At 33.8% G+C, this 22,495-nt stretch overlaps 1 protein-coding gene across 1 annotated transcript in view; it reads right to left on the minus strand.

Moving 5' to 3' along the window:
• Positions 1-3,147: 3,147 nt before the first annotated feature.
• Gnf1 (germ line transcription factor 1) overlaps positions 3,148-22,495 on the minus strand; it is a 38,097-nt gene continuing 18,749 nt past the window's right edge. Inside the window, exons 11-17 of the mRNA XM_069815291.1 lie at positions 21,139-21,333; positions 19,607-19,758; positions 17,132-17,249; positions 15,374-15,519; positions 13,529-13,742; positions 13,127-13,306; positions 3,148-10,954 (exon numbers count right to left, since the gene is read on the minus strand). Of these exons, the coding sequence (XP_069671392.1) occupies positions 10,844-10,954; positions 13,127-13,306; positions 13,529-13,742; positions 15,374-15,519; positions 17,132-17,249; positions 19,607-19,758; positions 21,139-21,333 (1,116 nt within the window). The 3' untranslated portion in view covers positions 3,148-10,843. The remainder of the gene's footprint in view (positions 10,955-13,126; positions 13,307-13,528; positions 13,743-15,373; positions 15,520-17,131; positions 17,250-19,606; positions 19,759-21,138; positions 21,334-22,495) is intronic.

Consider the following 22,495-nt stretch of genomic DNA (forward strand, 5'->3'; position numbering starts at 1 on the left):
AAGAATTATGAACACTTTGTAATCTTTGCAACTGGTTGACATTGAGGTCGGTCAGTAGAGAATCACAATAATCGAAGTGGGGCATTACTAGTGTTTCCACTAGTATTTTCTTGAGTGATAGCGGGAGGAATTTTCGAATGTTGTTTAAGGAATGTAGTATGGAAAGCACTTTTTTGATAATAAAGGTTACTTGATATACGGCCTCTTCTCGCAAATTTTCCTTTCTAGTTCCTTCAGGAGATTTGAATAATATTCTACAGTTGTTCTCCCCTTTGCTAGATAGTCAATCATGATTAGCCCCCTAGAATTCCAGAACACATATGCCATGACTTTCCCAGCTGATTGAACAGCTTTTGTTTTCTTTGGAGATGGAGAATCACTGTGCTTCCATTGTTTCGACTGCTGTTTTGTCTCTGGTATGTAGCAGTGGATCCAGGTTTGATCAGTGGTCACAAACTACTTAATGGGCATATTTTTCTCAAATCGAGCTAGACAATCTCTCGAAATTTGACATCAGATGTGCTTTTGTTTCGGTGTTAATAAATGCAGAACCCACCTTGCAGAGATCTTGGACATGCTCAACACATTGACTAAGACCTGGCACACCCATTCAGTTGAGATACATATTATAATCTCTCTGATTTCCCGCACTTTCAGTTTACGGTCATTCAACAATGGATTTTTCCAACACCACAAAGCTCGATATTTTCCAATTTTGCCATTCGATGCACTAACTTCAAAATTAAACTATACACAAAATGTAGTCAATAGAAAATTATGATTTTTCACGCTTGAACTAATGTTGTTTTCTAATGACAGGCATTTGACAATAAAGTCACATGACCTCTTGCATTCAAATATTTTTCAAAGATATTATCATGGTCAGCCACTGAAGCACGGATTTTGTGTTCCGAATCCATTGCTTGGTTTGAGTTGCACAATGGGCAGTTAGGGGACTGATATATTCCAATTCTATGCAGGTGTTTGGTCAAACAATCATGGCCTGTTGCCAATCTAAATGCAGCTACAGACGATTTTCGTGGTAAATCGGGAATTAACTGTGGATTTTGATGCAGAGAGTTCCATTTTTTCCCTTGAGATTGAGTTATCAAATTTTGTTTGTTGAAGTCTAAGTATGTAGATTTAATAAATCTTTTCACAGAGTAATACGTAGATTTAGTAACAGGTCTGTAAGTAGCAGTGCTGCCCTTCTTTGCTAATGCATCCGCATTCTTGTTTCCCAGGATTCCACAATGGGATGGTATTCATTGGAATACAATTCTTTTATTGAGTGATATTAATTGAGAGAGCATTTTAGTTATTTCTGCTGTTTGAGATGAAGGTGTGGCTTGAACTAATGTAAAATGGCCACTAACAATGGCGGCATTGCTGACACATTTTCAATGCCATCTATGTGTCAGGCCACGAATTTTTCAGATGCACATCATATTTAGCATGCCGATGTAACATAAAATGTTCAAGAAAAGCATTTAAAATTACCAGTTTCCATTTTATGACTAAGACATGAAAGAACAGTGGAATTTAAATCTCAAATTATTAGTTTTATAACAAAGATAGGGAAAATTTGCATAGAAATTATAAATTTCATCACAAACATTACAGCAAATTATTAAAAATTTTGCTGATATACCTCATTCCAATGCTAAACTATTGTTGTTAATCTAATCCTTTTATAGTTTGGCTTTCTCTTTTAAGCACACAAACCAACCTGAAACAGATCTCGTTCAGTTCAACAGTTATGGGATAGGGAGACTTTGTAAAACAGTCTGTTACAGGACTACTGCCACATTTTGTATTTTACATCATGTAGTTAAGCACATTGTTTTCATTAACTATACTTTATGAGTGCAACAAATAGTGTTGATACTGAAAGATTTTTCATTATGATTTGATTGTGGCACAGTCTCTCATGAAAGAAGATACAAATGAAACATATGGAATGCTAAGTTTCAATGCATTAAGGGGGTATGTACACCTTCGGAAGCCGATTTTTTAATGGATTTTCCTCAATAGTATGGTTGAAAAAAAAAAAGTTAAATATCTCTAATACTTTCCGAGACTGTGACAACTGCCTTTGTCATTTAAAATGTGAACAAAACTTCTCATCTTCGGTATGTTTGTCACTCATTTCCTACAATTTATATTTCCCAAATCCGTTTTCCTCATAACTTCCACTTTTTTTTTTAAATAAATTCATGAAATTTTGCATACAAGTAAATTTCATATTGCAGAACAAGCCCTATCTTTAGTGCTGTTTTATCATTTTAAGTCCTTTTTTCATTAATAGTTCTGTATGTAAAGATAATTAAATTTTACAATTCATAGCAAAAAAATTTCTTACTTACATAAATTCAACTGATATTGGCAGAATTTATTAACACACTCATTAAGAATCAAACAGAGAAGAAAGCATGAAGTACTCATATTACAAACTATGCAAGACTTCAGCAAAACAAATTTTTCCTGCTCAAATTGCACTACCTGAAGTAAAAACTTTTAGTACTTTGATTTTCATTGTATTTGTAAGTTTAATATTAATTGTAGTTATAATTGTATTCTTAATATTGTAGTTATAATCCCCTGGTAGAGGGGAAGATGGCCTTATCTCTCTCTCTCTATATATATATATATAAAATTACCCTTAAAAATAAAAGATTTTTCGATTTTAAAAATTGTTTATTATTATAAAAGTATTATCTAATCACTATATCAAATTCCAGCACAAAGTTAATTCAGGATATGCAGAAATTAAATTTTTAATTTTACCAAATTTATGCTACCCCTTAAATATCTTAAGCTTACTGTACATCATGAGAGTGAGCTGTTGAAGTTTACATGTTATCAATATTTTATTTATTCTATAAGCATTATCCTTGCTTTCCTATTTCCTGTCCATTTGCTGCAAAATGCAACATTTGAATGCCAAAAATCACGAAATAAAATAATAAATGATAATAAATGTTTTCGAAAACGCATTTAATGATAATGTAACAGAACAATTAAATCCATACAAAATATTACATTAAGAAAACGGAAGATGTAACGAAACAGACATTTTAATTTTTAAAGTCGCCTGAAAAAAAAAAAAAAGAAGGTTTTCAAGGATTGTTTAACACATAGTATTCATTTAATAATAATGATACCAATTTATTAGCCAACTTTAATGAAATATCATAGATAATATACAGTCATCTAACAAATACTTATGTACAATTCTGTAACAATTCTGAAAATATGAAAACTTACATCTCTACATATTCTAATCAAAGGATCAATTAAAAAAGCTAATAACTGTTTAATTTGTTTTACTGCAAAAAAAAAAAAAAAAAAACATAATCCTACCAGTAAAAGAGTTAAAACAGTCAAGAATGTAGAAAAAAACCTACAAGTTACATTGCATGCTGCAGACTTTCATTGAAGTGTACTTTATGCTCACAATCTCTATTCCATTCAACTGCAGACATATTGCTTATAAATATGTTAACATTTTCTTTTCATTTCATTCATAGTTCACTTCGAAATGCTATAACCCGAAAACATATTGAAAATTCTTTTTAAAGAATTGAATTTTAGACAATATATAGTGATCCAAGAATGGCAATTCGGCAGATTTGTGTTTATGGCAACAATTGAGGAAATTTAAAAATTAACATATCATATAGTAAATTTTCCCAAGTTCTGTGGTATAGTACACATGAATTACGCAAGTTAACAAATTCAAGATCTGGACCATCATTTAATGTTCCTGAATATCAATAATGAGATACTTATGTTATCGTTACATAATTGAAAATAAATATAAACACTTTCATCACCCAAATATCAAAATATCTGGTACTGTCAAAAATTATGGACACACATTTACATTTACATTTAACAAGAACATTCAGGATGTAGTAAGTGACAAACAATATTTTTATGTTACTACTATACTGAGTAAATTAATTTTAAATACACAATACATTTTAAAAATCAAGTTTTGAGCTTTGAAACTTCTCGAATACACCAAAATGTCAGATCACTCCATATGGTTACTTGACAAAAATATCTCAACAGTAAAGATTAAAAAAAGTTTCCCTCAGTTTCATGTACATTCTATAAATTTATATAAAGACGTAATTTTATTCGATAAACTATCCAGCTAAAATAATATTTATTATTAGGGCCCAATTGTTTATTATCTAAAGGTTAGTATTGCAACATAGTATAGTTTAACATCAGCAAACATTTCTTTTATATTAGGTAGAATCCTCATTGTTACTGGGTACTTTGTTACCGTCTGGTGAACATTAATTCATAATTCAGAAATCTGTTCACTAATTCTTCGACAGTGAATGTAAACAAAAGGAAGATTATAATCAATAGTACACTTCACACAGGTAAAAAAAAGCCTGTAGGGCGTGATTTACACAGAAAACGATTCTTTGCATTTGAAATGCCATGTGTTTAGCAAAGACTCTGAATTCCAAAGTAGTAGGTGCTTACCTTACATAGTCTTAGGTACCACAAATTAGGTATATTCAGTGTCATTTTTATAATTTAGGTCATAAACAACTGGGCTCTATTCATCACACTTCAGTGCAGAAATGGAGGTGAAGTATGCAACTTAGAAAATCACGTGTTACTATAGATTGAGTGTTGTATATACTGCATGTTCAGTTCAAAGTGGTCATTGCTCGCTGTATGCCGTCATGTGGCTAGCCGATGAGCCTAGAGAATTCATTCTTCCTACACTTCTGCAGAGGTGTATTACCTATGTGCCAGAGAAGTTGCCTGGCATGTATGGCGTTCATTCTGAAGAGTACTTACCGATACGTACTGTAACGCCGGTAGTGGCAGGAATGTGAACTGTTTGAAAACACGTACTGAGGTGAGTTTTTTTCTTACTATCAGGAAATGGGAATAGGGTTAAGACAATTACTTACATATTTGTTGACATTAACTTCGACGGTCAACATGGACACGGAGCATTTGATTTGTGTTGTGGAATGTTTCTGTACGCAACCGATGATAACAAATACCCTGTGTATGACTTGCCTGCATAAAACACAGTTCGAAAGAGGCTATGGTAGCACACAGACCGTACAGACCACCATCTGTTGCTACGACGTTCAAGTTATACCGTACACGTTCTCAAGTTCAAATTGAACACCTTGATTAATAGGCAACTTCTCTGACATAAAAGCTGAAACTCGCTTCAAATCGCTGACTCACAACAGTGACGTCATGACACACTTTCAAATGAATACCCAGTAGAACCGAACCCAAGAAATTAGTTTCAAAATGGAATCTGTAATATACATTTGTTTACAACCATTTTTAAAATCAAGCACACCTCATGCCACAATATGTGCGCTGTCAATATATGACCATAGTAATCTGCCTACAATTTAAAAATCAAAGACACTGAAGACGGTATATTTCATGGAAGAATGTATGTTTATTGCAAGTTCCTACTGGGTCACAGGATTTTTCCTTGAAATCCAATGGCAGTACAGGACGAAGTTTGGAGGGCAGCAGTTTCATCAAAGTCCACAATACATGATTTGACATGAAAACTAGAAAGGACAGGTTCCCTTCTGGATGAGTGTGGAAAACACCTGCCACCAATGACAGAGGATATTATAGTTGATGTGTGTGATAAGACTGGAAAATTCATCTAAGTATGGTTTAAGGATTATCGGATCAATTTTTTTCTGAGATATAGTTGACACAAACACATACAAGAAGATATTTACAGAGTTTTGTAGAGCAACTTGATGATGTGAAACTAACGCAAGGATAATTTTCAGCAAGCTAGAGGGACCTGCAATACACCCGAAGAGTCATTAAAAATTAATGTCCAGTTATTTTGACACCTGAATCAACTCTGCTGATCTGTAGCCACCACAATCACCACACTTTCTTATCGGGCTATCTTAAAAATAGGGTTTTTCATTATAGGCACCAAAGTACTGAACAGCTGGAGGACAACATCTCCAAGGAAATCAGAAACACTGATGGTGTCATGTTGGCACATGTAGAAGAAAGTATGAAGTGCCACATCAAGTACCTGATCTGATGTGCATGTGTTTCACAAGAACCATTTTGTCTGAATTTGTTTGTGAATTGTAGGCAAGACATTGGATTCTGTTCTATAAGAATCACTCTGTACTTGAGTTAATAAATTTCAGTAAGTTATGCTTGAAGAGGATTTACTGTTCAGAGTGTTCCAGACGTGTTGTTTTACACAAACAAGCGTGGGATAATATGTTTGAAGTTTACAAATACTTTCGAAACGTGGCAGAGGAGCATTGTTAGTAAAGAAACTTCTAAAGCCACATATATCTTTGTCTTCAACCAGTACCTTTTAACCACAGCCTTCATTTCTGCACTGAAATATAATCTACATTAGTGGTCATCAGCACACTCTGAAATGGGTAAAGGGTAAGCGGAGCTGTCTCGTGTGCACTGTCGTGCAGCAGGAAGAGGTAGAGAGCATACCCGCTAGCAGCTACGAGTGCACCATAGTGCAGTGTGTTCTCCGCAGGTAAAAGACGCTAGTCCCAGGGTGCTATGTGCTGACGATCGCTGATCTACATCAACGAACTTAAAAAATATATTTACAAATTTGCGAAATGAGTATTTTGGTACGCAAATCTACAGTACTATGAAAGAATTTTGTAGGTATTCTGGAATAAATAAATAAATAACATACATACTTCTACAATGTAATGAATATAATAATCGATTCAGATTATCTTCAGCCATGCAAACTTTTATTAAATACGAAAGTGTTGTTTCTTGTAATCATTTGCAAATTAGAAAATATCGATGGGTAAAAAGTGATACCTCATATCTACAAAAGTGGCCATTTATATAAAGAAATTTATTACAGATTCCATTATGCTAAGATTTCCAGTAGATATGGTAACCAGTAGATAGAATAATCTCACTGTCTATGTAGGCCTATATACAGAGTGTATCAAAAGATCAGATCAATCCTTAAGAAGGTGATTTAAGGCCTTATTTGCAACAAAAAATCCTAATACACTTGTTCAATATTCATCCCAGTTTCCGAGTTACACGAACATAACATGTATCTGTCCTCACTTGATTCCACAGCCATTTTGTCGCTAAGGTCTGTAGTCAACTGTTTATGCCTATGTTTAGTCATTTGTTCAGTGTCTCCATCTCTTCTTGTGTTTTCAGGCTAACACCGACCAGTTGCAAAGGTGAAGTCGTATCTACATCCAACATGTTTACTAACGAGGAATACTAGGGCATGCATTTCTGTAATGGAATGCTGCTGCAGCTGAAAGAGAATACAAAACCAGATTTCCACAATGACGGCATCCAAGGAGACGAGTATTTGAAGCCTTACACCAACGGACGGGGGATACAGGTACCCTACAACGTACCCAACATGTTGGTCATCCAAGAAATAATCTGAATCCTGAAGAAGCAATTCTTGACGTTGTAGACACTCGTTCAAGTATTAGTACTAGGCATCTTGGGTGACGTGTTGGACTTCCACACTCATCTGTTTGGCGAGTTCTTCATCAGCAAGGTCTGTATCCATACTATCTGAACCCTGTGCAAGAATTAAAGCCAGAAGATCATCGAGCTCTTCACGCATACTGTCGTTGGTTGTTACAAATAAGTGGGGACCAACCAGATTTCCTGAACCACATCTTATGGACTGACGAGTCAGGATTCACACGAGACGGTATTATGAACAGACACAATTTACACATTTATGCTGACAAGAACTCTCGTGTAACTCGTTCTGGCTCATTCCAGTGTAGGTTCCGTGTAAATGTTGGGCAGGCATTTTGAGTGATACATTAATTGGCCCATTTATCATTGAGGACGAATGAGAGGTGAAGATTACCTGAATTTCTACGAAGATTGGAGAGAAGGCATAATTTGCCCAATATTTAAAAAAGGAGATAGGAGGAGGTGTGAGAATTGCAGAGGCATTACACTGCTTAATGTGGTATATAAAGTTCTTTCAGATGTTTTGAATGAAAGACTTAGGAAATATTCGGAGCAAATTCTTGGAGAATCCCAATGTGAATTTCGACCAAATAGAGGCACCTCAGACCAAATTTTTACAATCAAGCAAATGATGGAAAAGTTAAATGAATGGGACATTTGCTGTTTATCGATTTTAAGCAAGCCTTTGATAGTGTAAACAAACAGGCGCTTTACGGAATGTTGGGAGAATTTGGCATCCCATTAAAAATCATAAGATTGGTACAAATGACTATGGATAATTCTATGGCACATGTTAAAGTTGGAAATAAAATTAGTAAAGCTTTTACACTCCATACTGGAGTCAAACAAGGGGATGGTCTTTCCACAGTATTATTCAACCTGGCCATAAACCAAGCAATAGAAAGTGTAGACCAGAAAGGTACCATATTCACAAAATCAAGTCAAATCTGTGTGTATGCTGATGATATAGCTATTACATCTAGAAATGCTCCCACACTCAAACAGCTATTTATTGAATTATCCAGGAATGCCAAAAACATGGGGTTAACAGTGAATCAAGGAAAAATTAAATACCTGATTATGTCCACCTCTAAGTTGAGAAGGACCCTTAAGAATATTACCATCCAGGACACACAAATTCCACAATTTTGGACATCTGGCCGAAATCTACGGCTGACCACTAGGATCCAGAATACAAAGCAGAGGTTAAATGAAAATACAATATGATTGCAGAGAGAATACAGAACAATGATTAATTTAAAAATAAAGTACAATTTGATTTCGGACACATGAGATGAAAATACATTGAAGAGTAATGAAATGAAGTGGAAAAACAAAATTACATAGTATTAAACAAGTGATTGAAGGTGTATCCCAATTCAGATACCTTGGAGTTATTATTAATAATAACTGTGATGTGAGTGGTTGTGTCAACAACAGAATACGGGCTGGAAACCGGGTTTATTACACTAATCTTCTACTGTTTAAAAATCAGTTGTTATCAAGGATGACAAAGATTAAGGTTTATAAAACATTAGTTCGTCCTCTAGTTACCTTTGGTTCAGAGACATGGACATTTACAAAGAAAGAAGAGAACTCCTTAAGAAGTTTTGAACAGAAGATTCTGCGTAGAATCTTTGGCCCAATGATCATCAAGGATGGAGGATACGCTCCAACAATGAACTTCTTAACCTAATAGGAGGTCAAGATGATGTAAAATTTGTAAAAGCTCAAAGACTGAGATGGCTGGGACATGTAAACAGGATGCCTGAAACACGCACTCCTATTAAAATGTTAAAGGGGAGACTATATAACAGGAGGAGAAAGGGTAGACCAAAGCTGAGGTGGATGGACGGGATATCCAAAGATTTTGAAATTATGGGAGTGAGAGGATGGACTAGCATGGTGAAGGACAGACTAAGATGGAAGGCTGTTGTTAAGGAGGCCAAAACCCACCCCGGGTTGTAGCGTTAACTGATGATGATAATGATGATGGGGGGGGGGGGGGAGGGAAGAGATCGAACCTTTACTATGATCCATGATATGAAAAACATAAAAAGAATTACATTTTGTTTCCGTTTTTTGGCTTACTATGCTGCAAAGGGTTAAGTTGGATAAGTTAGTTGACAAAGAATGTATTATACAGTAGAAGTGATTACATAATAGTACATTATGCAACGAGCCTATAATGATAGTAATTAAGACACGAGGATGTTTATGAAACTCGCGCTCGTTTCATAATTTTCATACGAGCGTCTTAATTACCATTATAGGCAAGTTTCATATGATTTTTTATGCTCGACCAATAATTCTAACTTGAAATTATTCATAACTTTCACGTTATCTTATGTGAATGGGAAGGGAGCTGACCTTGTGGAATCTCGTGAATTGTGAGATGTGTGCAGAAGCGAAAGTATTGATTTTTTCCCCGAAACGAATATCGACGACCTTGATGTAATCTCGTTAAACTTTATATAACCTTGAAATTGAATTCGACATTGAAAAACGAGATGACAAATTGAATTTATTTGAATATTATTTACAATTAATGCTAATTATTATAGTAACAGAACGTAACCTTCTGTGACAGTATTGGATTTCCAGCCTGTGTGACGTTTTTCTAGTTGTCTTTCGATTGCACATCCGAGAATAATCGAAAACCTGAACTTTAATGAATAGGTGTACTTTAATGACATGCATTAAACGACTGCTACCAGGTGTATAATTACTACATTTCGGCATGGTCAAGCATAAAATAATTTAGCAATGGTTAGAAATTATAGATTTTTTTTTTGCAATTTTTTAAGCATAAAACAGGTTATTCACGCAAGTTATTGAAATTTTGCACTAAAAGGAACCATTCTGACACAAAAAATAAGAGTACTCCGAATTCAGAATGCAGTAATAGGTAGGTGAGAATTAATCTTTTAAATTAATATTAGTGGCATATATGAGAGAACTACTGTTGCAGGGTTAGTTACTATACTATTCCTGAAAGCTTCAGGAAGCAACAAAAGGTTTTTATTTTGTATCCAGAACTGATAGCTGCCAGATATTTTGATAACACTAAGTAGTTTTTCTCTTTACCATGTGCTTTCTGCAAAAAGCAAAGAGAAAAACAGGAAATTTACACAGTACAATATGTGCTGCAGTTCCCAAAATAATTATAAAAATAGCTTCTTTGTACCATATTTCAAGGTATACATAATCAACTTCAATTTGTGTTGTAGTTAATACAAACACCATCATTGAAATGATAATTTCACCAGGATATCTTAAAAATTATACATACAAATATATTTTGATGTAAGATATTATATCAAGTCCTAGAAAAAAATCTTATCTACTTGGCTTTTCCTTTACCAGATTTTTTTGTAGTTTCTTTAGCACTTGTTTTTTGTTTCTTTGCTTTGCTACTGGAAGGTTCACGACTTGAGGCAGGTCGCTTTTTGGCCTGGAAAGAAGCAGAAATATTAATAAGTAAGAAAATGAATGAACATTTCTTTTTGTTCATGAATTTTTTGCTACACTTAAATTATTTTACTTTATTTACTAGTCAAATGTTCAGCTTCAAATCCCAGTAAAATTACATGGAATTTCTACACTAGTGATAACAATTTAAGGCCAATGTTATTTGCACCTCTGCTACTCATCTGCCTACAAACAAACAGTTTCAGATTAATAGCTGATCCCAAAAACACAATAAAATAATGAAATAGTATATTATGCAACTATCATGTAATAATAGCTATTAAGACACAAGTACCAAGTAGGTTACAAAGCAGGCCTTGGCAAGTGTCATAAACTTCATAAAAGTATATTACCAGCCATTATATGGGAGTTTCATACACTGTTTTTATATGACCAGTTACATAAGTAGAGGTAAAAACTATATATTTATTTATAGACGTTGGATTTTAGTGATACTGACAACGTAGAAGTATCAATACTATATGAAATAGTGGGAAACAAAACACTGTTAAGTGATAATGTATGCCTAGTGGCCATAACTGCAGAAATAAACAAATGGAAACACTTTCGTTTCTGCGAATTTGTGATTTTTCAATCAATATTTGATTTTAAAATGTCTGATATGACACAGTGCTATGGAACAGACTGATTGCCATACATCAGCTTACATTTTGTAATAGTTAAATATGTTCAATAAACAATTTCCTAAATAGTACTGTATATATTATTTGTGTTACACGTATCATTTCCAAAATCTATACTAATAATAAACCTGTAGCCGAAATTTTTCTGGTAATTTCCGATTTTCCAAAAATAATTGGTCCTAACATATATAATTAACCACCCTGAAACCGAAAATAGCTTTTTTGAAATTTTTGTTTGTATGTCTGTCTGTCTGTATGTAATGGCTGAACGGATTTCGATGAAAATTGGAATATAAATTAAGTTCGTTGTAACTTAGATTTTAGGCTATATGGCATTCAAAATACATTATTTAAAAGGGGGGTTATAAGGGGACCTGAATTAAATAAATCGAAATATCTCCCGTATTATTGATTTTTGTGAAAAATGTTGCATAACAAAAGTTTCTTTAAAAATTATTTGCGATAAGTTTTATTCTTTGAAAAATTTTGATAGGACTGATATTTAATGAGATAAATGAGTTTTAAAATTAAAATAACTGCCATCTAAGGCCGTGTAACAAAATAAAAAACAAATGACTTGGTCTATAAGGGGGTCTTGGACAACAACAATCGAAAGCTATGAAAGATAGCCTACAGAGAATGTTTCTATGTTTGTATGAAGTAATATCGGAAGCTAAATTAACCGATTTGTATAATTAATTATTATTTCATCATTGGAAAGTGTAGTTTCTCTAGATGGACATAATACTATAATGTTATTACAGTAACTTCTGATATAATAATATAATATAATATAATATAATATAAATATAATTTAAGTTATTTGAAGGGTTCAGAACCATAGTGGGCCAAGCGCCATTTACTGAATACGTAGAAAACAACAAGGGTTAAAATTAAGTTACCATAATTCAATGGAAACATATAGCAAGTAAAATAAAGTATACACATTAAATCTAAATGATGTCACTGTTCATTAAACTATGGTTGCATGTAATAACAATTAAGAAACATGTTAAAGGAATTGTCATTGCACCAAATGAGTGCTTTCTGGATCAAAATGATCGCATTTTAATTATTTAAATACAATTTAAATTAAGTAACATATTAAACGATTTATCCTTCTATCAAACACGAATGTTCCCTGGATCAAACGTCCTATTTTAATTATGTAATTACTTTATATTTATTTCTAACAGGTACAGCGGAGAGCACGGGTACGGCTAGTATAGAATATTAAAAAAAGTCCATCTCTACCGGACTTATCATAGATGAGAAAAAAAAAAAAACATGCCAAACTGTGGCTAAGAAAGATTCTACAAAGACGATCGGAGTTAAATTCGGAAAATATTTTATGGCTGAGCTAGCAGGATTCGTAATTTTTTTAAGAATTTCTCCTGCTGATTTTGTCAATACAATTGGACCTAAGGCCTACGAACTGTAAACAACTAGTAATTAGAGATTAATATACATTATACAGATTTCCTTCATGTAAATAATGATTAATATTTTACCTTTATCATAGCATCACTACTAATATCTCCTTCTTCCTCCTCCTCTTCTACAGCCTCATCACCGTCGCCCTCAATTTCCATGTCTTGACTTGACTTTGACGCTAATTTCTTGATATTAACAATAGAGTATGGAGTCATGAAACCTTCTTTGTTGTATCCCCGAGTTAAGGCTGCTTTTACCTGAAAAATGAAAGAAAGGATACTAAACAAATTTCATTCCCCTTAAAAACTACGTCTTTAATTTTTGTGCATTTACTTACATGTATGATATGTACTCGATTCTGAAATTTATACCTTACATATTTACCTTATTAAAAGATATTAAAATAACCTTCCCATTAACAGTAATGTTTAATTTGCATAATGTACAATTTACAGGAAACAACAACAAAAATAACTTACCTTGCTATCAACTTGGGACATAGGATCTTTCTGATTTGGCCATAAGCTCAACTCTAATATGCTGTCAATATCTTCTCTTGTAAGATAGTAATTCTGCATAAAAGAAAGCGTAGTTGGCACACCTTCTACTCCGTCTTTGATTAAAGGCCGAACAACGGAATCTCTAATGTGTGTCAGATAATCCAGATTCACAGCTTCTTTGCTGCCTGATATGCTGCATTAAAAGAGAAAATACATCTCACTTAGAATTTATCAGATTTAATTTCGTGTTCACATGGAAACCTTTGTGCATGTAAGAAAACTAAAAAATTCACACTCCTAAACATAGACTATGTAACAACAAACATCTTTAAATTTTCATAACCATGTTTTTTCATGAAAAACATATGTAAATTCCCTAAATGAATAATGTTTCTATTTGTGGCTTAGTATAAATTGTATTTCCAGATCTACACGATAATACAAGACTGAATTATTTTCTGACTAAATAAAAAAGTTTTTGGAATGCTGTCTATCCATTTGATCTGTCTTTATACAGCAATTTTTCTCAAATTACTGGACAGATCTTGTTCAAATTCAACACCTATAAATCAATTTAAAAGTTATGGCACTTCATGCTTATGTCATTTGAAACAGAACGAAGAGTGCAATAAATTCATGGAATGAAAAATTATAGAGCCTACCATTAAAAGAACCTAACACTGTTAATAAGAATTTCTATAATACTTTGAATACAGCAAACTCTCGATCATCTAGTTTGTGGGTTATCCATGACCAATGAAATTTATTTTCCTTTCTTTTTGTCACGAAATTTTTAATACATATGAATCGAGCTTGGAAATTGGATGTGCGAGTCTGAAAGTGATCTTAGTAGAAAAATAATCTGTAACAAGACATCTTTTCCCACCTTATTTCCTGACATAAATCTGATTATAACATGTTCACATGACCTAATGCCTGGAAGGCAGATGATGATATGTACATTTCTTAACTGACAATCACATGAAAAGATAAATGATTAATTGAACACTTGTAAACGATCACAACAATCCATGTTATCCTTACTGTTTTCTCTGGTGTTGTACTAAGATTGCTAGATGTATGGTTTTACCCAGAACAATACAGTTTTAGCTCTTTTTATTCCGCATATGGTGCGAGTCTTGAACAGTACACCAAATGTTCCGTTTCAAATTCCAAATCCTGCGCGCGATACCTACGTCACATTTGCAGTGTGGTTGGTGGTGGCATAGTAGTATGTACAGTACCAGAAAAATTGGAGTATTTTATAGATTAAACTGGTGCATAAAAATCGAAAAATATTGTATTTGTAATAAAGTTCTTGCTAAGCTTTTCTCCATTTATGGTGATTGTTTTCAGTAATGGCTACAGAATGGAAGGATGAAAAGAATGGAATACTGCAATGTTATAAAAAAGTGAACTTTTGTATAAGTCAACAATGATGAAAACTGTAGTGAATTTTACAAGAAGATTTTGTTATGTAAATAAATAGTTAAATACGGCATATTTAAGTGAGAAGTATAGATTAAATATAGGAATATATAAAATGAAAGAGTAAGTCCATAATATAATTATATGACGTAATAAATAATTACAATAATGCATAAATCAAAATAAGATTAATGTTGCATTAATATATAATACTTTGGTTGGGTCACCGACTACTAAAGAATGCACTGGAAGGAATGGTGAAAGGAAGAAAAATTACTGAAGTCAATATGGTAGTTAAACTTGGCTGCATTGTTATCAATATTTCAGTCTCTATGTTGATTCATTTCCGAACGAAGATTCTCTTTAATCCTCTAACATTTGTGAAACTATACTTACTTAAGTCTCATATGCATGTGAAGTTCTTGCTGGAGTCTATGGAATTTATTTCTTCGAGAGTTCTTTCCTAACCATGCTGGAAAATTTATTTGACTTGTAAGATGACCTTCCATATACTGTCCAGGTAGAACACTAGAAGCCATTGCCTGAGGAAAAGGATAATATAAAGTTGATAAAAATTTATATTTCAGTCAATTTATTTACATGTTCTTTACAGATCGAATTGATTTTACAGTCATTATCTTTTATTCTGCAATAAATTCAAAGTTATTTTAACATTGAAAATGACGTCCTTTCTTCTTTTTGCAAGGAAAATTAAAATTAGAATACACAAAAATTACACCTTATATCAATATGAAATACTAATTCTCATTATGATAGAAGAACAAATGTTTGAAAATAACATTCAGGCATCGTAAATAATGACAAACATGATACCTAGAAGACATAAAGCATTGACAGAAAGAAGTAATACAAGTTCTTGACAATGTGTCTGGTTTTTACCAAATAGGCCTAACTATAGTACGGTCCAAATCTTCTGATGTTTAGAGTGTGTGATACGGCAATAGCCAGTAGCAACAGTGCTGCATTGCCACATATGCATATTCGTTGATGCCACTTGTAAAAATAATATGTGCGCTCAGACAAGCTCTTTGTGACGGACTCTACATGTAAGTAGGTTGATGACATTCATAAAGTTTTACTGTATTTAACCACGCCCCATACGCGTCTGATATTAGATATTTCTGGGTATTTGGCACAGCATCTCTTGATAACCGCTCTAACAGTAACTTGCACACTACACTAGGCACATAATTCAATGGATGTCTACTTGCTTCCTTCGATAAAGAACGGGAAGATTTAAACTTTATAATGTTATAAACAATGCTTTCTCAACCGTAATGTACAATATGCCTACCCAAATATAGTTGTCATTTTACCATAACAGACGAGAATTTGGGGGGGGGGGGGTAGGTTAAATATATACGAAGTAGCAATACTACTTTATAATGCATATACTTCTGATCCCTAAATATGATTTAATGATGGACTCAAACGTCTAACTGAAAAAATGTGTCAGCTTTTTGTGCTCTCTCAACTTACCATAACCTCAGAAAAAATATATATTTGTCATAAATACAAGTAATAATAAGTGTGGTATTAGATAATTTAAATTGTAAACTCTGTAAGTTAATTGATGCATAAGATATAAGATCTAATACTTTTGCAGAAGAGAAGGAAAGGAAAAGACTTAAGAGAAAGTTTGGGAGCAATTCTATTTGAAAGTAATCACTTCAAGAGTATATTTGACAGACAGATGGATGGATGGACGGACGGACGGACGGACGGACAGACGGACAAGACAAGACAAGACAGACAGACAGACAGACAGATAGGTAGATAGGTAGATAGGTAGGTAGACAGACAGACAGACAGACAGACAGACAGACAGACAGACAGACAGACAGACAGACAGACAGAGAGATAGATAGATAGATAGATAGATAGATAGATAGATAGATAGATAGATAGATAGATAGATAGATAGATAGATAGATAGATAGATAGATAGATAGATAGATAGATAGATAGATAGATAGATAGATAGATAGATAGATAGATAGATAGATAGATAGATAGATAGATAGATAGATAGATAGATAGATAGATAGATAGATAGATAGATAGATATAAAGTAAGTAAATAAATAAATAAATCACATTTCTCTGGAACATGCATAAGGTATTCAGGACTAACCTGTACAGGCAACAAACTCCAAGCATTTTTACTTCGAATTGACTTTTCCACCAAATCTCCTGTACTAAGACTCTCTGATGTTTTAGCAACTAGTTCCAAATGCTTGTTTCTGTTACCCCTGTAAACAAGTCTTTATTAGTATTATTTACATTTTGCTATTGTAAACAAGTCTTTAATAGTATTATTTCTTGTTTCTGTTACCCCTGTAAACAAGTCTTTATTAGTATTATTTACATTTTGCTATTGTAAACAAGTCTTTAATAGTATTATTTCTTGTTTCTGTTACTCCTGTAAACAAGTCTTTATTAGTATTATTTACATTTTGCTATTGTAAACAAGTCTTTAATAGTATTATTTCTTGTTTCTGTTACTCTTGTAAACAAGTCTTTATTAATATTATTTACATTTTGCTATTGTAAACAAGTCTTTAATAGTATTATTTCTTGTTTCTGTTACCCCTGTAAACAAGTCTTTATTAGTATTATTTACATTTTGCTATTGTAAACAAGTCTTTAATAGTATTATTTCTTGTTTCTGTTACTCCTGTAAACAAGTCTTTATTAGTATTATTTACATTTTGCTATTGTAAACAAGTCTTTAATAGTATTATTTTCGCTATTATGGGTTACAACAAGGAGTAGTGAAGTGCATTTCATGACCTCTCCTACTGAGATCTCATTCCCATCTTCCCATGGTGCAATCTGTTTCTTAACAAACGAGGCTTTGAGGACCAAGACACAGCAGTAAAACTGTTCCATCAAAAATGGAGGAAATGCCATTCCAGCATGCTAACTTGCTATGACATACATGTGTCCCCTGACTGGTGAAGAGGGGATATGGTTGGTGGAGATGTCTGACAATTCTCCTGGCTAGGTCATATGGATCCGCAGATGTGGTCCACCAAACAATTTGGGGGTTGTGTGAAGGTGACATAACTGCCATAACACATAAATATGGTGACTATATCAAAACAGTTATACTTTTGTTACCCTCCGAGTATATTGGAGAGGAAGAGAGTCATCATCATCATATCCCTCACGTATTAGACCCTACAGGATCTGTTACGGTCTCATGCCAGCGCTTTCGTGGTCTTCCCAATTTCCTCTTTCCTCTTGGTACATAAGTAAGAATCTGTTTAGGCCATCGTGTACGATCCATCCTTTCGACATGTTTTTTCCACTGAAGTCGATATTGTTGAACAAAATTAACTATAGGATCCATTTTGAGTTCCTGCAATATGTCCACATTTTTACGGTGTTCCAGCAAAGAGCATCCCGCTGTTCGTCTCATGAACCTCATTTCAGCTGTCGTCAGCCTTTGCTCATCAGCTTTTCTGATTGTCCATGCCTCGCTACCGTAAGTGAGGACCGGTCGAGCTAGTGTTTTATATACCTTTAGCCTTGTATGTTTCTGAACATGGGATGATTTGAAGACAGTGTTAATTACGCCAGTGATTTTTATAAATTTAGATATTTTGTTTGACATATCTTCATCAGTGATGTAAGAGAGGTTATAACCTAAATAGTTAAATGAGTTAAGACGTTCATTTAAGTATTATTTATCATGATCTTACTTGGAATTGGGTTCTCTCCCGAAAATGCCATGACTTTTGTTTTCTCTTTTGAGATTTCCATATTGAAATCAGAGGCGATTATTTGCAAATTATAAATGGCTCTTTGTAAAGCATCCTCTGTTTTAGCGATAATAACCTGATCGTCGGCAAACATTAGTGTATCGAGAACTGTGTTTCGATTAATTTGAATTCCAGCATGATGACTTTGCCTCCAAATGTATAAAATATGGTTCATATATATAATAAACAACAGAGGGGAAAGACAGCACCCTTGTCTAACACCTTGGTTAATGGAAGTGCAGCTAGTAGTTCCGCGTTCAGTTCTTATGGCAATTTCATTTTGTTGATATAAATTATAAATGGAGAGAATGATTTGGTTTGGCATATTATCATAGCGTAAAATCTCTAAAAGTTTATTTCTATCAACTCTATCAAAAGCTTTTATGAAATCAATAAAAGCTAAGTGGGTTGGAATATTAAATTCTCTGTGCTTTTCAATTAAAATCTTCATGGTGAAATAGCTGTCACAACATGATCTTCCTTTTCGGAATCCATTCTGTTCTTCAGTGATTTTGTCTTCGTAAAGATGTGATAGTTTATTTTTGATTATGGCTGTATAGATCTTATATCCAGAATTGAGAAGACTTATACCCCTGTAATTTTCACATAGTTTTTTGTTTCCTTTCTTATAAATGGGTACTACAATGGCTTTTTGCCAACTTTCTGGGGGGTTTAATCTGGGGAGAGGAAGAGAGTTAATGGCTTTATTGCCAAGAAGTCAGCATTGGTTGACGACGACAACAACAACAACAACAATAATAATAATAATAATAATAATAATAATAACAATAATAACTAAATTTTGCTGTTATAAAACTAACAGTAGTTGAAAATTAACTTACTTTGCTTTATGTGGCATAACACTCAAATAGTTTTCTTGTACAAACAGAGGTCCCAGGCTATAGTCGTGAAAGAAAAGATCTGATTTATCAAGAATTGACATTGTTTTATGCGCATCTGCTGAGAATACTTTTCGTAACACATCCCAGGGTCCCTGCAAACAAGAACGAAAATTGTAATTTTACACAAGCTAATCAAATGAGTGAAGATTTAAGATATGAGCCATTCAGAGCAGAAGTGGTGTAAGTCAAAAATGGGTAATGAAGGTTAAAGTAAACATTCTGTAAAATACAGCGCAAAGTAGCACTTAATATTCAATTTATTTGAACTGTTAGTAGTCAGTGGATAGCAAGCAGGACATATTAATTGCTAATTTGCGCTGTATTTTACAGAAATTTTACTTTAAACCTCATTACCCAATTCTGAATTACACCACTTTTGCTCTGAACGGCTCATAACTTCTCTGTGTTTAATAATTAATATTTGAGGAGAAAAATTCGCTCCGGTGCCGGGGATCGAACCCGGGTCCTTGGTTCTACGTACCAACCGCTCTGACCACTGAGCTATGCCGAATTCAATCCACAGCACCGGACCGAATCCCCCTCCTTCAATGTTTCCCTTTGTGGCCTGACTCCAAGTAGGCATATATGTTGACGTATATGTCCAGTGTCAACTGCCATTATACTAGGAGCGCACTCAGCTGAGTGACTTGTTTGGCCGGGATTCCGCAGTTAAGTGCACAGTAATCTGTACAAATATATGCACTGCAGCTATGAGAGTATTATAGAATTATTTTATTAATTTGTCCTACAGAATAATATCTGTGATATTGACAATTAATATTTGTATTGGTACGTAGAACCAAGGACCCGGGTTCGATCCCCGGCGCAGAAGCGAATTTTTCTCCTCAAATATTAATTGTCAATATCACAGATATTATTTTGTAGGACAAATTAATAAAATAATTCTATAATACTCTCATAGCTGCAGTGCATATATTTGTATAGATTACTGTGCACTTAACTGCGGAATCCCGGCCAAACAAGTCACTCAGCTGAGTGCGCTCCTAGTATAACAGCAGTTGACAATGGACATATACGTCAACATATATGCCTACTTGGAGTCAGGCCACAAAGGGAAACATTGAAGGAGGGGAATTCGGTCCGGTGCTGTGGATTGAATTCGGCGTAGCTCAGTGGTCAGAGCGCTTGGTACGTAGAACCAAGGACCCGGGTTCGATCCCCGGCGCCGGAGCGAATTTTTCTCCTCAAATAATTAATTGTCAATATCACAGATATTATTCTGTAGGACAAATTAATAAAATAATTCTATAATATTCTCTGTGTTTGCTGTTAGTATGTTTTCAAAACACCAAAGACTTTATACAAACTGAAGAATGGTACTACTTTGAACTAAAGAATAGCACACAAATTGTCTGTTAAGACAATGTTTATTGTTCAAGGATAAGTAACATATAGCAGTTCGTTTCTTGAATGTGTAAGAGATATTTAATTAAATGAATTAACAAACTAACCAGTTTAATATTCTTCTTAGCTTTTTGAGATTCTTCTTTGGCTTGCTCAAGAGATAGTTGTTTTTCTTTGACAGACCACATTGACAAGTGATGCAAGACTTGGCGAATGTCATGATTTGCACCTGTGATTATATCATTCAGAGCTTCAGGAGATATCTTTATTCCTTCCTTAAAGCATACGGACATCATAGCTCCCTGAGAAAACGATAACACAGTAAAAATATCAGTTACGAAAAAGAGCTCACACACACACATGCACAGTATCTCTCTCTCAAAAATTACTGTCACTTAGTTGATCTTACTGGTTCTATTTCTGCTATTCAAGCAATAGAAAAAGTTGACATTCCACTGGAGTCTACCTTCATCAAAGTAAGATCTAATTACAAATTACTCAAAACAAAACTTCAACAGATAATTCTGCAGTAGGTCCCTGCTCATGTAGGATTGTCAGGAAACAGAACAGAAATGTTAGGATACTCTCAACAAATAAATACAAAACAGAAGTTATTCCAACTTAAGGAAAACAGTTAAAGCCATACAACAAAATTCAAGAAAGAAGCAATGGCTCACTTTATTAATATGTATTTACTACAAAACATGACTGCTTGGGAGAACATCTGAAAAGATACTGATTTATAGTGGACAATTTATGCAAATTGTTACACATTGGTAAAATATTAAATGGAGAATATCTTCTGGAATGCCCAGAGCTGAACAAGTGTGTTGCTGACAAGAAGATACATAAACTATATTAAATGGCTATGGAAAAAAATTAATGCAATCAAAATTCCTCACATTAGATCAACAACTACATCATGTTGACAATACTATTTCATTTTACATGTTACGCATTTCACAACAATTCAGTTTGTCTTGTTACAGATGATGTTACTGTTTGCAGTATATTTTCTTGAACCATTATTTGAAAGACAGACATAAATGAAATCATTTAATATGCATCCAAATAAAAAGATAAATTTTCTTTTTCGGGTCTGTACAGTAGTGGCAAAAAAAACAGGACCGGCCCTTGTAGCTGATTTCAGAACTTTGTTCACTCCAGAGCACGATAGACTGGTAACTAAGACTTTCGTGGTTCGAATCCTGCCTGGAAATGAAACTTTTTTTGTTCCTTATTCAAATTTATTCCCAATACTTTTCGATTGCAGCAATATTTTACTACTTAATTAACTTATTATTCCCAGAACATGAATTTTACCTGCAATCGAAAAGTATTGGGAATAAATTTGAATAAGGAACAAAAAATGTTTCCTTCCCAGGCAGGATTCGAACCACGAAAGTCTTAGTTACCAGTCTATCATCCTCTGGAGTGAACAAAGCTCTGAAATCAGCTACAAGG

The sequence above is a fragment of the Periplaneta americana genome, chromosome 16, assembly GCF_040183065.1.
Source record: "Periplaneta americana isolate PAMFEO1 chromosome 16, P.americana_PAMFEO1_priV1, whole genome shotgun sequence".
NCBI classification, from domain to species: domain Eukaryota; kingdom Metazoa; phylum Arthropoda; class Insecta; order Blattodea; family Blattidae; genus Periplaneta; species Periplaneta americana.